This window comes from Macrobrachium rosenbergii, chromosome 5 (assembly GCF_040412425.1).
Source record: "Macrobrachium rosenbergii isolate ZJJX-2024 chromosome 5, ASM4041242v1, whole genome shotgun sequence".
Taxonomy (NCBI): domain Eukaryota; kingdom Metazoa; phylum Arthropoda; class Malacostraca; order Decapoda; family Palaemonidae; genus Macrobrachium; species Macrobrachium rosenbergii.
In genome coordinates, this window is record NC_089745.1 from 71,162,661 (window position 1) to 71,179,315 (window position 16,655).

Sequence of the window (16,655 nt, forward strand, 5' to 3'; positions counted from 1 at the left end):
CAAAATTTTATCATCTGTATAATGTCTTATTTTCATGGTCAGTAACCACATCAACATTAAACTACTGTACTTGTATAAACAAAAAAGTTGAGAACATTACCTTGTGGAACACCAGGCGAACTTACAACATCCAAAATCATTTTGCTGCCCATCACACGAACTGTGAATGAGTTCATAGCCTTTAACACCAAAGTTGAAAAGATTTAAAGGGCTTATGAGCAACCAAACTAAAGAGTACTTGTCCATTTTAAACTCTCGACTTTTATCCATTGTCAAGGTTGTCGTAACATGCTGGTTAGATCTTTACTAGTTATTCAAAGAAAACCTTGACAATGAATAGGAGTCCAGACTTGTCCAAACAAGCTTTAACACTACATTTGATTTGATTAATCAATTTTACAGCAACCACAGAGAATACCAAGAGAATGGAGATTGGCCTTTACCTGTGTACAGGCACAATCTTACCCTTTGCTTTTGAAACATAGTCTGCTCTTTGCCCTGCCACTGCTCAGAGCAGCCAGAGATTGGAATAGGATTAAGTTGAATCTAGAGGCAACACAGATATGGGGCTGTTTAGTAAAAGATGGAGGTACACAGCTTGTGTAGTACAAATAATACATGACTTAGCCTAATGTAGAGGGTAGAATTAGTGGTAACAAAACAGTATACATACTATTACTGTATTGATACAGTAGCATCTCAACTTAACATATGTCTTTTGGGGTCAAGCTTTTAATTAGTAACAAATTTGTTAAGTAACATTTTCAGTTAAGAGCAATGCTACATAGTTCCTAACCTAAATTAACTTCTACTTTATACTTTAACATTCAGTTTAAGAGATTTATTTAAAAATGTATCACATCTGCTATACTACATAGCAAAAATAATCATCATAATGTAAATTATTAGTTCATAAGTCTATGAAGTTTTGGTGTAACTTGTATTTAATTGGAAATTATCCATACCTGCAGTGGCCTTAAATAGATGCTGACAAAGGAGGATGATGGGTAGTTTAAAGTTTCTGCAGCATTTCCATAGATGGAGTGTAATGAAGTCTAAATGTCTTAGCTGGTTCCCTAATGGGACCACAGACTGACAGTTCAGTCATACACTTCTGGGTGTTCGGTAGGTTTATTTTTTTCTGTCCATATAAGGTACCCACCTGGATCAGGATACTGTACAGGCAGTCCCTGGGTTACGCCAGACTTGGCTTACATCATTTCAACGCTCTTCAAATATATTCATCAAAAAGTATTTCCGGGTTACAGCATGTCCTGGGTTTACATCGCCAGTTTGACAGAAGACTGGAACTTAAATATAGCTCCAAAATGGCAGAATGGTCAAAAAATTTTTTTTTTTTTTTTTTTTTAGTTCAATCAAAATGCAGGTTATGTAGTTTTCAAGGCACCCAAAGGATTACAAGTAAGGTTTTCTTACGATTTTCGACGATTTCCCGGTTTACGCCATTTTTCAAAAGGCTTACGCTGCGGTGCAAGAATGGAATCCCCGTCGTAACCTGGGGACTGCTTGTACTCTGGAGGAGGACTGACCTCCATGTATTTTTATGCCACAGATTTAAGTGTACTCTATTTTAATTTAGCAGTCCCATTAATTTTTTTAAATCAGCCTTTTAAGATGTTTTAATCACTTTTAATAAGTTTTTTTCTTTACAGTGGTAATTTTGGTTTGTGGTTGGATGGTGATCTATACCAGGGAAGAACACAGCCTTGCAAGACATACAACAATCCTCCATTAACGGACACTGAAGATTTTATTATAAAAACTGTTGAATGCTGGTGCTTTGAGTGAGGAAATGAAGAGATCATTGAAGGTTTTGCAAAAATGTGATAGAGATTTCACTTTATTGCGTATGATTACCATTTGCAGGAAAACCTGTGCCTGCTATTAACAGAACAGGTAGATGCAGTGAAGGAGGAGTTATGCTGCAACTCGTGAGGTAATGCTGAAAAGAAAACTGTAGTTGTACGAAAAGGCTTTTCGAAAGATCATTGGTGTTCTCCCTGCAGGTTTGTTTGCAAAATTTGTATGCTCCTAAGAGAACATTGGTTTTCAATTATATTTTTTTTTTCCAAGATAATTAAACACCATTCCATTTGTTTCTTTATTGTTGACTTTGTTTCTCCAAATGTAGTTCATCATTATATGTAACACCATGTAGAATATGAAAGGTTTGCGGACAAAAGTTTGTCCACTCGTGAATGTTCAGATGCAAGAATCTCATTTTTTACTGTTGGATATGAATGAACTAAAAAAGCAATAAACAGTTCTTCGTTTTCATTTGCACTTTGTTTTCAGGTGCACTGTCGCCAGTCCTTAGCCATTATGTGTAAAAATTTTTTTTTTTCCTGTGAGAGGTAAGCTAGGGGGTTAATATATTGAAGGTATTAAAAACCATAAATGTATTTTAATTAAATTTCTCTTTAGATGAAATGTGCCCCATTCTCAATTTGTTTTTTTCGTCAAGTTTGCCATTGTGGTTTAGTAAATGCAATTATAGTACTTGGGACCTGATAGAGAATGATAGGAATATTCCAGTCCCGAGAGTATTCATGAAGATGCTCTCCAATCCGGAACTTCCATTATAATTTATTTTGATGCCGAAGCTTCGCTGGTATTAGACCTGAGGTCTGATGTTGTGACGCTATCAGCTAACTTAAGCCTTAGATAGTGCTTTAAAAAGGCAAGTATTAGGAACCTTTGCCTTATAGAGATGCTGTATTTGAAAGGTTATTGCAATCCTTTGATTGTAGTTGATTTTGGATTATGGTGGATTTATGTGAGAGCGCCGTTAAGGAAGTAAGGTGACTGCAAGAAGTTTTGATATTTACAAAGTTTTATTGCACTACAGTTGCAAGATGATGACTTACTACAACTGGCAATTGGACTGACATAGCCTGAGGCTAGCTATGACATATGTACAGGTTAGAGTGACTAATAATATTGCAAGATATCTTGTATGAGATATATATGATGCCTTTAAAGAATATATTGGAAAATTTTCTTATATTAGGTCATATTTTCAGGCAATTGGATGTTCACGTGTTCACTGCATTAATATGGATTGCGCATCCAAATTCAAAAGGATAAGTAAGATATTGTTAATCTACCACATATCTGAGGTTCATGATGCAGTCTTCATGAATGCAGTGGCTGCCCATAAAATGATCCCATTTGTATAGTGACCAAGGCTTAAAACTTAATGCCTTCTTGTATGTCCTTTGAATCAAGAAATAGATTACTGACTGATTATTAAAAGGCTAAAATAATGAGAACTTTTAAATACAGATATATTTTCTAAAAAGCTGCTTACAATAATTTTACACTCAACAATCTTGTTTTTACTTAATATTTCCTGACAAATTTTCCTTAGTGGTGAAGTTTTGTTTTCCCTTTATTCACTTAATATTTTCTGACTAATTTTCCTTAGTGATGAAGTTTTGTTTTCACTTTATTATTACTTATTCTGCCTCCATTGGCTTAATTTCAAAGGTTAATACTGAATGACTGGCAGATAGTATGAATAATGAAATCTCTTTGAATGTTTTGTTTTAATAATTGTTGAATATTGTTTAAGGATACACAACAATTTTTCTTATTCCCAAGTGCACTGAATATTTCAGTGCATGCATGGATTAATACATCTGCTTTCATGTTTTAAAATTTTTATTTGCTCAGATGTGCTTGTTGAGTACTTATGTTACATACTATATATAAACTTAGGTTTAAGGTGAAATAGAATCATTGATCTAAATATGCTGTTAGATATTGATACAAAGTTTAGAATAATAAATGTTCTATTTTGGTAGAATCATTGTTCATGTGAATAAACTGTGTAATTAGTATGCTGTAATGGTATTAATATAAGCAGGAAATAATGCAATGCCCAAGTGGTAACAGCAGTATATTTTTTAGTATGTTTCTTATGAACTTTATATCTTTTATTTCCTAAGCTTAGGGCAGGATATGTTTATTGCAAGTGTTGTATACCTAAAATTTTTCAGTTATCCTTGTTTTAAGATTAACTGGTGTTTCATGCCTTGGAACAAGAAATTGGGTTACGTTGTTTGGCTCAAATTAACAAATCATTAAACAGTCTGTTTAGTTATTCACTTTTGGTGTAATGATCCTGAAGAGAAAGAGCAGAGTATAATTGTTTATATAGAGGTAGGTAACATAGAACTGCTTTTATGGTGTTGTGATGTCAAGGAGACTATATTAGTACTGCCTGACACTTGTCCTTTCCAATGTGGTGTAAGAATAAAACACAAAGCTGATAAAATTTCCCAGAAGGTCTTTCTTTTCATTTGCCAATAATTTGCTTCATGTGTAACAAATTTACCAAATGTCTTGTTTGATAGTGGCCTAATTTAAATTAATAGTGTTATTGTCTTTCATGTTTATATACAGCTATACTGAGCAGGAAAGCTTAGGGTAATTTAAAGCTAGAGATAAAACATTTGTGGAATATTTTTCTTGTAACAAAATTCTACTCTAGTTGTAGTTACATATCATGGCAAATGTAAGTAAAACCCAGCTATTTAGAAGGTGTGACCTCGCAGCCCTTGCCAAGACTGTTTTACAAGGAATTCTGTGACTTTGTATACAATAGGCAATCCTCACTACATCACTTATTGCTTTTGATCAGTGGATGTATTAAACAATGTACCAGAGTAAATACACAGAAGGCTTTTATTCCCTAACTATAATAGTAGTTTCAATTTCTGTAATATTTGTGTCTTATCTAGATACAAATATGCCTGTTGAATTTCCCAGAGGGAAGTTAGAAATAAATTACTTTAGGTTGAAATTACAGTACTTATATTTTGATGGTACAGTACTTTAAGAAAAGGGAATAATATAACAGCCTGCTTCTTGCTACATTTGGTGTTTCATATAATGATCAATTTTGTGGAAGGGAAAACCAGTCTGAAAGGAAAAAACATTTTGTTTTTAAGAGCTGAAAGATTTAAAAAGTATAAAACTGGCTTCCTAATCTTGTTGGAAAGTTCTTCCTTGTTGGACAACACTTTAAACAAGAAAGTGCAGTTTATGCCGCTTGTGCTGTTATCTCAGGCAGAATGTGCACATGTATTATTTCATGAGGTATGAGATGCTCATTAATGTATACTTGACCGAATATTCGTAGTTACAAATGGGAGCACTCTTAAGGTATATTTCACACCTATGAAACAGAGGAAATCATTACTTTAAAATGATAGCATTTAAGAGAGAGTACGACTAAGGGAATATTTAACTTTATAAATCTGGCACATCCTCCATTAGCAAGGCTAAGCAAATGCCATGAATTGGGTCTTCTTTACATGCTTTTTATTTTGCACATAAACAGAATACTACACCTGTCAACGTTAATGTATAGAGTGAATTGGTGGTTGACAATAAAAGGAACAGCTTGCACAATGGCTTTTTCATACAATGTAAATTATGGTCTTGCATGTGAAGGGCCAACTTACACTTGTATGGTAGCATTACCTTTAGGGTGAGGTGGACATAACATAAGATCAAGGTGCTTTGTATCACATACTGGAGGAGCACATGTTTTGTAACTAAGATTGAGCCAACATTATATGCTTTATGTACATTTTTGTTAGATGAGATTTAATTTTCATGTAAAAGAAAATGTGCTTCCTATAATTAATTAATATTGCTTATCTACCCAGCATAGTACCAAATTTTGCTTACGCAAGCATTAAGATGGATTTGTGTGTTGTCAGCAATCCAAAATGGAGTCACGATTGCTTGTCTCAGGATACTCTGTGCCTTTCAAAGATTGATGATGGTTGAAAATGTTGGTCTTAACTGCAACAGTAATCTGGTATCATGAGAAAGGAAGTGAACATATTATGGTACTGATATGTCTTGCTAAATATGAAATCCAGTCACTCTCTTCTTTGCTTTTAGTGTTGTGTGTGATTATTCTTCTTTGATTTGTTACAGTGAAAGTAAGAAATATTTGGTAACTGGAGCATTCAAATATGCATTATTATAACTTTTTCCCTGATATTTTATATATGAATTCATCTGCAATGACTTTAATGATTTAGGTTTACTTGCTTTACCACTCTTAACTCCTCATGCAGAGAGATCATGAGACAAGTGTGTTGCCTATTTTTTATTTGTTTTCTTCCTTCATGCATTGGTAAACAGAATTGGGGGTAATGCTAATTTTACTACTGCAAAAATCAGTTCATTATAAGATTGAGTAAGTTTGGAAGAAAAGAATAGGAGGAGGACAAGAGCATTTCTTATTGAATTCAGTGGAAATGTTGTCCACGATGTCTCATCTAACACTCAACATTGAAATGTTGCACATGCCAGTTTTGCTGTACAGTGTCATGAAAAAAAATGCACATTTCCCATGTCAATGCAGTTCCTGTTTATTTGACTTATGCTCAATTTCTGGTAAGGTGCAGTTAGCTAAATGCAGCAACTCTACAACAGACAAAAAGAACTGTTGAGTTTCTCATGTCTCCCAAGTCACTAAGGGAGACCACTGGCCATAGGTGGATCCAAAATTTTTGTTTTGCAAGTACGTAGTATGTTAGCAGTTATATATTTTTATCTTCAAACTTTGCTTCATTGGATTAAGGCAGTATAATGATGTAATTCTGTCAGCTGTAAATATTTTCAGTGTAGTACAGTGTGATCCTTATATTTTGTATAGTCCATGATTATTTTGTATGTATACAGTTGGGTAGGCTGCTTATGAAAATATTACATTTTGGTGCTTTCACTCCTTGGAACAGCTGTCCCCTACTATGCTATGAGGAGCACAGTAGCCAGTACTATATGGTTTCTCTCAATCACAAATTCACAAGTTTTATTGGAAACTTATCTAGTTATATAATTTTTGGTGTGGTAGAATCACTTGGGCTTTGATTCAACACTTGGCACAAATGTGCTTTTAGTACCTGTTGCATAGGCTCATCCATTTTTTGTGGTGTCTGGGAAATTAACTCAAAGTCGATTTTTTGAAGGACCCTCCCCTTGAATGCATTTGTGGACATGTTACACAGGCAAATAGATTCCAAATCTGTCTTTAGCTGTCTTGTAATCTTTACATTGAAGGTGGTGGTTCTAAATAAAGGGAAACTGGATAGCTCATAGCAACACAATCTCCATACATCTTGCTTAGGAGTTAAAGGCCACAGTGTGATGGTCGTTATTTTGGAATATGGACAATAACAACCATTCAGTCCTACTGAAGCAACCAAGTTGCAAGAACACTACATGTCTTGGAGCTTGATGGAATCATTTAGAATGTATTTCAGGGGAAGTTACACCATCATTGACAAGCTACTGTTTTTTTTTTCCTAGCAATTCTGATGTTTTCAAGAAAGTCTCTCCTCCCTGCCCCTGACTTTATCCTGGTGCCACAACCTCATGGCAACATGGCCAAAATAAGAGCACCTAACTGGAAGAGCTGGCAAGAGCAGAGTAATAATACTTGGATGGATTAGAAATATTCAGTTCTAGTACAGGGGCCAACAAATCACTATCTTTTGCATCAATGTTAAGGAGGAACACACCCAGCCAAGAAACCACATGCAATCAAGATTTTTAGGAGGAACCACATCTGGTTGAGAGGGGACCACATGCAATCAAGATTATGATTATTTAAAAGTAGTTTAATAAGAGCTGTATTTAAAGGGTTGCCATAAGGATTTGTTCTTAAATTAGGTGAAAATTTGAAAGGGTGGTACAGCACCATATAAAAAGGATGAAAATAAAAATTATAGCAAAATAGCTGGAGACTGAAAAGACAGCAAAGACCCTATATTGCAGTCTACATTGCGCTCCACAAAGCACAATTGCCAGTACCCTCAACAAGTAATAAAAAAGGACAACACACAGTCCTAGCCAGAAGAAGACAGCATCCTAAGAGTAACACAGCATCACTAACAAAAACACAATTGACACAAAGAAAAAAACCTCTTGCGAGGGAAACTACAAAAACCAAAGCAAATTCACATCCTACCTAATCATAATTGGAGACACCAATCACAGTGCAGATATCATCAAGGAGACAAGATTGCACTGTATCTGAATTGTAAACACTAAGGCAGTCCCCAGTTATCGGTGGGGGGTTCCGTTCCCGACGGCGTGACGATAACCAAAAATTGCCGATAATCTGAAATCGAAGAATATCAGCGCCAATAAGAGGGGATCGGCACCAAAAATCCAGTTATTATCATCACTAAACAAGCGGTGCTGTAAAACCAGATTGCCTGTAGTCAACCACCAAGACTCCTGAGGATCTACTCCTCATGAACACAACAGGAACATTGTCTAATTTGGTCAGTTGACAGATGGAGACATTAGTGGAAAACAAGATCATGACCAGAGTAGTCATAGTGAAAATTCTAGTACTGGATGCAGCAGAGGCAGCTGCAATTGAAACAGAGGCTAAAACACATGCAGGCACAAGAGGTCTATTTGGCAGATAAATGCACCAGTCACAGCAGAAATGTAACCACCACTGTAAGGCAATAAAGTACAAGATGTAGATAACCTTCACAAATGTGACTGGATATGAAGAGACACTTGTCACCAAGAGAACTAGACTCTTGCAGAGGACCTAAGGCCAGTGGATCAGTCTTGGAGTTATAATCTAAAATTAGGATATACAAGATCAAGGCATTACTCAACAGCTGACATCAGGGCAAACCAAGGACAGAGATATTTGTTTACAGGATGAAGCTATTTTACCAGTTACCAGCATAACTGTACCTATATATGTGCAGAGCATCATGTCTTATTTAAGAGTTAATCTAAAATTAAGATATACATGGGTCAACAATTTGACACCAGGATATACCAAAGGCCCCAATGCTTGTGTAATCTATGCCATAAGGAAGTTTGGGGGATACAGGTTATATTCCTAAAGTGAGCATTCATGGAACTATGATACATCCAATAGTTTTTGTTTACCAAATTAGCCTGTGCCAAGCCTTAAAATTACCCAAACAGTTTTAAATACAAATGACTTTACAGATCATCCTCAGAATGGGGAAGGAAAAAGACTGTCAGTAACCAACAAGAAAAACTCAGACTGGTTGAATAAACAAAATTATATAGAAATAATGGTGCAGTGTGACAGGCAATGAAGAGTTGGCATTGAGGCTACCACTGGCTGAGAACCTGTAAGGGAAATTAATGACAAGGATCCTCTTGAAATGAAAAGAGTTCAGAGGTCTGGTTAAACAAATCATTTATAACTAACTAACTAACTCTTGAAATGAGAGTCCATGCTAACTTTAAGTAGGAATATTCACTCTGTCAATAGGTGCACCCACACCAAGCAAATTCATGCCACTAACATGTTCAGACATGTGTATATAGGTTAGATCAAGAGACATTATGTACATATTTTTGACTTGGGCAAGAGGGTCTGGTACTCAAACCTTAACCCTTTCATACAATTAATTTCCATTGCCAGTTAGTAACACATGAGTGAACTCCAAACTGAATGAGCCAGATCAGATTATATCTATGTAGAGGAGTTAAAACTACAACAAACATTTTCTACAGAATAGGAAAATTACCATTACCACTTGCTTACCAGTTAGAAAAACTTAAACTACTTAATAAGAGCTACATTCTCGTTGGAATGACAAAGAATGTTCTGAATTTTGACAAAATGAAGTGAACCATATCTTATTTTTTATATGATGAGAGATAATGCCATTTAAATGAGGACGACAACAACAGAACAAAAAGGTACAGACATCAGTGTGAAAATTTGGTGCAAAGCTATTACCATTAAAAAATACATATTGCATACTCCAAGGGTCAAAATTTGAAAACAGCACTATTGCTAATGTGAGCAAGCAGGATACAGGACATTGCTGGTTCAGTTAGGAATCTGTTTTTTCTTGTTCCTAAGGTCCAGTAAAAAAAAAATATCACCATTTGCTACAGTGATCATGGACAGTGGAGCCAGTGTAGTAGTAGTCAGCAAGGACTCTTGTTGGAAGAAGCAAATCAGAACATAAATCAACTGGACAGAAGCCATAAATCAGAAACCATCCAAGTACCTTATTGGGGAAGAATTGTTTCTAGATTCTAGATTCAGGGTCTGAGTTCATCTGCAGTTAGTTCTTAAAGTACAGTATCAGTTGCTGTACTTTTAACAGACAAAACCCAATATCCATTCTCCAGAGGCATAAATAGTAATGCAGTCAATCACACTGTTTATGTAGCAAAATCCTATTGACAATATTCTGTAAAACTCATATGTAGAACATCTAGTGCTTGGAATCTTGTCTGAATTCAAAGTCATTATCATGTCTGAATTCAGTCAAAGTCACTATCAAAGATTTATGAGTTCACAACTTGGGGAAGTGAATCCTTTCATTGAAATTGAAACTGCAGATACTCCTGCACTACCATTAACAGAACAAGACTGGCTGTCTTCTGCTGTTATCAATTTAAAAGGAATAGCCAAAACAAGTTGCTGGTAGGACTAAACATCTTTTACACCCGTGCTATATAGAAATTTAGATCAGACAGGCTGTGAAATGACAAATGTTTGATGCTCCTGAAATAATGAACCTTGTTAGAGAGGACAAAAATATTTGCTTCTGATTTATGTTTCATTGTCTGTATATGCAACACAAAAATCTTGAAGATTACTCCCCCTCTGATAAAAGAAAATTATGCAGATTCAAAACCTGAAGAATTTTTTAAAGTTATAGTGGCAATAATTAATGATGGAAGTGAATATTTATCTAAGTACATAACAATAAGACCAATTACTGCATGGATACAGGGTAGATAGCTTCATTACTGAGCACCTTGCCCCAGTCTCTATCAATTTTCAGCATATGCTTACCAGCTCAGGTACATTGTAATGAAATCATGGGCCTTGAATTAGATAATTGAATGGAAGAACTTTTTCTTACTGCTAGAATTTGGTGAGTACCTCTAATATGCATAAATTTATAAGTACTAACTCCCAGCTTCTGTTCCTAAGGAACATAAGTAATATGAAAAACAACTAGTACGGCATTCCTTAGGTCAACATCTGTAAAATAAGAGCACAGAAGTTCATTGTATAGAAACAAAGATTCAAAAGTAATTTTACTAAGTTTACACGGCACTTTTGATGGGCAGAATCACCTTCTCAGAAGATACAAAGATGGAGCTTTCCACCAGGTGGGGAACGTATTTCTGAGTGACAAGTTCTTTTGTCTATTGTAGATATGTGGCACTTCATCTAATTATACCCACTGGGCATTAGGCATAAGTAACAACAGTTTACATTTATGGAATAGAAAAAATTAGACAATGCATTGTTATCACTAAAGAATATGGTTTTATATCAATCTACATTTAAAAAAAACACTTGGTTTTAGAAACTTAATAATGCTAAATTCTTTTTAAATGAGCAATATTAAAAAGTGTATCTGATCTCTTTTACTTCACTTATGAAGTTTGGTGTAACTAGTGATATCTAAAACCTTGGCAAGGATTAACAGTAGAAAATTCATAAGACTAATCAAGAGCCTTTGCTAGGGCATTTGTGTAACAATCGAGGTGCAGTGTTAGGATATCAGTGTAACAATAGTGAGAATATTGAATTTAATCATTTTTAAATTGAACATTATAAACTGAATTAACATGGACTGGAATTAGTGAGCAACTAAAAAGGAGAAAATTCATACAAAAATTAAATGAAATATGGGAGTGATGCAAAATCATTTCATTGGTAGTAAATACTTGTTTGCATAGATAATTTTAATACACTTATGTAACTAGCAAACTGAGAACACTGAAACACATTTCCCATTCATAACCAAAAATATTTTATGAACTCTTTTAAGCCATACCAGCAACATGGTAGATCTCTTACGTGACAGTTAAGTCTCTCAGTAGTTTAATACTGTAGTAACATCAGAATAGTTTGTTCAAAACAGATGAAAAATTTCCTATAAAATAGAATTCCTATTTTGTATTGTATAATTACTTTTTTTAATTTTTAATCCTTTAAATATGTATTAAAAAAATTATTCAACTACCTGCCTGTTTATTTTCCAAAAACTATTATCTAAGAACTTTAGTGGTATTTTTCTCCAAGACCTAGGATAAAAACTAAGTACACAATGTCTTGTTTCCCCCTTTATTTCATCAAATATGTTACGTATAGATTATAACGACTTCTACTAAGTTACGAAGAAAGTTAAATTTGCATGATCAATAGAATGCAGTATATCACCAAGTATGAATTTTCTCTTAACAATTACAGCTGTTAAGGTAAAGAATTTATGATTGACAATGTAAAAGGTTTAAGTTACTGTGTGTAGTTGTGGGAAGGGGAAATTAAAGAGCAGTAAGCGATAATGTTATGATTCAGACAAGTACTAAATAATGTATTGCAATTTATTGAAAAATTAAATTTGAAGTAGTGTATTGTTTACTACTTAGTGCATATTGCAATTCCAATTCAGTGAGCTTCACTATCAAAAGTGCCTGTCTGTATGATTCGATTCTTCATCGAGTATGGGTAATACCCCATTTTATGTATTTATTGCATTGCTCTCATTGTTTTTGCCCAATGTAAAGTTTTAGACTGATATTATTAATGAGGCTTTCACCACATGCAGTAGCTAGATTTAGAAATAATCAATTACAATACTGCTATGTTACAATATATAAGCATCTCAGTAGTAATGGAAAATGCCACTAATCCTTAATGCTCATGCAATTACCCTCCACACTCACCTACACTTCTTAACTCAAGATATTTATTTTCCATATCATAAAATAATTTTAAGTATTTCTTAATTTGTTGTTCTGTTGACAAGCGGAATATTTATTGATTAACAAAGGAAAGGGTAGAAACTGTGTAAATGAAAAAGTCTCATTAATAGAGAAATGAAAGTTCTTTGGAAATATGCATGTTCAGTCATTTAGTTAACCACATGAAAGCTAGACAATTGTGATTTATGTGGTAGATATGTAAAATAGTATATGAACATGAATACTGAAGACTGGAAGGGTATCCTATGTATTAACTACATAAACTGTGTAACAGTAGTGTAGTCAGCAAATACAATATAAAAGTAGCTATATATGTACTGTATACATTTGTAAATTGAGAAGTTAATGTGTGTGGATGTCAGTGTTTGTATGAATAAAGCTAATTAACTAATATATATCTATATATATATATATCATATTTTCATTAAACCGTAATGAAGTTAAAGAACAACCACAACATAAAAGAAAAAAAGTGTAGTTGTGAAATTCTGACAAGGAAGGCAAATAGCCTACATGGACGTAAATAATAAAAAAGTGAAATCTGTGGAATTCTAAGATAAACAAGAGCAGTTTTATTTAATGAAATCTAACATTCTTTCCCAGCAACCTTATTACAAGGGTGGTAAAAATATTCTTGAACTATTGCAATTTCATTTTATCCTGTTCATGACCAGATATCCCTTTTCATAATTTTATTTCCCATCTACTTTCTCTAATTAAGCTACAATTACTGATAACTGATAAAAAGACTTCTAGTGTTATAGTCAAGTCCACAATTTCCCAGGGCAAGTCAAGAGTCCACACCCTCCAACTGCAAGACCAAGACTGGGTCCAAGGCCAGACTGTCAAGTCCAACCTTAAGATGCAATACCTGAATTTATGTCTGTGTCATCATTGTACATACAAATTCCAGCATTTAAATTTCTATTATGATTAAGTATTTCAATGCAGGCAGGTCCCTGATTATCGAAGGGGGTTCTGTTCTGACGGCATGACGATAACTGAAAATCGGGCTGATTTTCAGTGCCTTTTCGGTGATTTTCAGGGGTTATTGGCACTGTGATTTTTGGTTATCGGTGCCTCTGTTAGGTATGCATCAGCGCCAATAAGTGGAAATTGACAATTTTCGGCGCCAAACATTACCGATTTTCATCACTAGACAAGCACTGTAAAACTGGATTGCTGATAACCGGGGACTGCCTGTAAATCAATGGGTCATTAACCCTTAAGGGACGGGCTAAATATATATTAAACACACCCCCATCCTGTAAAGTTTGCCAATTTAAGAAAAAAAACACATAATGGAAAGAGGAAGATATGCAAATGCTCATGGTGTAAGAAAGTATATTCTAAAAATTTTTCCCTACCTTCCGCGGGAAGTTGAATGTAACTATTTACAACCCTGTGTGGGGCCTCTTTTACAAGACTCGTAAAAATATGCTAATTTTACCAAGTTATACATGTTTTTTCTAATAATTTTATTTTGTTTTGTAAAATTATAATTACAGCTCACACAATATCATAACAGATAAGTACTAAAATCAGTAACAAATTCTGAGTATATTTATTGTAACATATTTACGAGATTTACTGAGATGGGCAGATGCAGTAACTTTTTGTAAGGTATACATGTTTTTTCTAATAGTTCTTTGCATAATTACAATTAAAGCTGACATACTATCATATAAGATAAGACTAAAACCAACAGCAATCCCTGGGTATATTTATGAGCAAAAATAAGACGACGTCATGGGATAGAGAGGGGCAAATACATTCCCCCATCAAGTTTCACAGCACACTAATCCCCCTCTCTCCTGTGCTGAGCTACACAGATGCCACAAGTCATTTATTGACCACTGAAGTGCTATGAGCATCTTTCCCGCTAAATTCATCCAAATTGTATGGCACATATTAATACTCATATGAGTTACCCCGTCCATCACTCAAAACCTGTTATAGATACTCATATGGTGGTGCCCATCCATTAAGAGTTAATGAGAATGTAAACCAATTGTTGAGTAGACACATTTAAATAGGTTACTGAAATTGTTATTCAAGCTCTACATAAACAGAAGAAACATTATAGCTCTGTACATTCTTCATCCTGATTATCAAAGTCTGGTCACTGCATAATGAGTATTGCACTGTTATATAAAAGTGCCTGCTTAACTGGATTTTGTGAATTTGGTCTTGAAGATAGTACATGCATGCATGTAACCTTGTATCCATCTGAATATTCTTTTTACTGTAGACAAAAAATATCGACATCAAAAATGGCTTTTAAAGATGCACATCCATGAAAAGGTCATCTAAATACAAAAATATATGACATATCCTCTGGGAATTAGCAACATATATTTTTTTTACAGATTAAATACTGGATTCTGAATCTGAAGAAGGCAGGTTTGATTCCTTCCAAAGCTGGTTAAACAAGAGCCTTTTAAAATGTTTTGTTTTTTCTGCTCTCTCAACTCTACCAGATATGGACTACCAAAGAAGAATGACAACAAGGAGTGAGAAGATTAAAGAAAAGCATGGCTATATCTTTGGGAAGAACCTTGTTTCCAAGGACTTAAAAGATCTGATCTATATATAAAATCCAAGACAGAACATGAATTCACTTAGCTGATGGATCTCATTTATTTGCTCAATCTTTAATTACCATCATCTTTGTGTCTTCTCATTATATATCAGAGAGAGAGAGAGAGAGAGAGAGAGAGAGAGATTACTATAAACTCACTTCACAAAAATGACCTTTGCTACACTGACAGAGAGAATGATTACTGACTGATTACTTGTAAGTCACAACAACGGTCCTCGAAGTAGAGAGAGAGAGAGAGAGAGACTGTTTTAAGAATTTAAAACTGATAAAAATCCTTAGAATCACATAGTAACATCAGCGTAGAATAAAACACCAGACACAAAGCCATTACTTTACTTTAACTTTTATAATTGTTCTCTAACCATGTATTAAGTTTTGATTTTAAAGTTTTGATTGTAAAACAATTTCAGCAGATCATATTAACATAATGCATAAAATGCAAAGCTCAGGAAAATGGATTGCAGTTTTCACATACACTGATACCTCAATATCAAACCAGCTCTATACTCTACAACTTGAGATTTAACTAAATTCTTAAAGGAAAATCTGTCCCAATATTTTTCATATAATATCAAAAGTATTTTTCCTCAAATAAAGCATTGTGTGCTTGAGTCACTTTTAGGCTACTCATGGTCCGTTTTTTTAGTTCCTCGTTAGGCGAGTCGGTAGAGTTGTCGGCTAGCACTCGCTAGGCCCGAGTTCGAGTCTCCAGCCAGCTAATGAAGAATTATAGGAATTTATTTCTGGTGATAGAAATTCATTTATCACTATAATGTGGTTCGGATTCCACAAAAAGCTGTAGGTCCTGTTGCTAGGTAACCAATTGGTTCTTAGCCAAGTAAAATAAGTCTAATCCTTCGGGCCAGCCCTAGGAGAGCTGTTAATCAGCTCAGTGGTCTGGTAAAACTAAGGTATACTTAACTTTAACTTCTCAGCGGCTCCCCTTCCCCAATCCATGACCCATTGCTGTCGTTGGGGGGTTTAGAGGATGGCAGCTGAGGAGCAATGTAATCAATACTTTGACGATGATAGATCAAAGTCCTTGAAGCCTTACACATAAGCTGCTGACCTAACAAACTGTAGTCAGGCCTTTTTCTTTTCTTAGTACAAGTTTCATTCTTCCTTCTCTTGTCTATCAAAACTGACTTTAAGAGGGTGACTAAAAAGTGATTTGGACTGTGGAAAATTCTGCTCTTGAACTTTGGTGGGGATGGATGGCATGCCACTCCACCTGTAAAACAGTACCTGATGG

At 34.7% G+C, this 16,655-nt stretch overlaps 1 protein-coding gene across 1 annotated transcript in view; it reads left to right on the forward strand.

The window, feature by feature from the left end:
- Positions 1 to 13,212, forward strand: part of mtd (mustard) — a 1,060,402-nt gene extending 1,047,190 nt beyond the window's left edge. Inside the window, exon 22 of the mRNA XM_067104583.1 lies at positions 1,674 to 13,212. Within this exon, the coding sequence (XP_066960684.1) occupies positions 1,674 to 1,809 (136 nt within the window). The 3' untranslated portion in view covers positions 1,810 to 13,212. The remainder of the gene's footprint in view (positions 1 to 1,673) is intronic.
- The last annotated feature ends 3,443 nt before the right edge of the window (positions 13,213 to 16,655 follow it).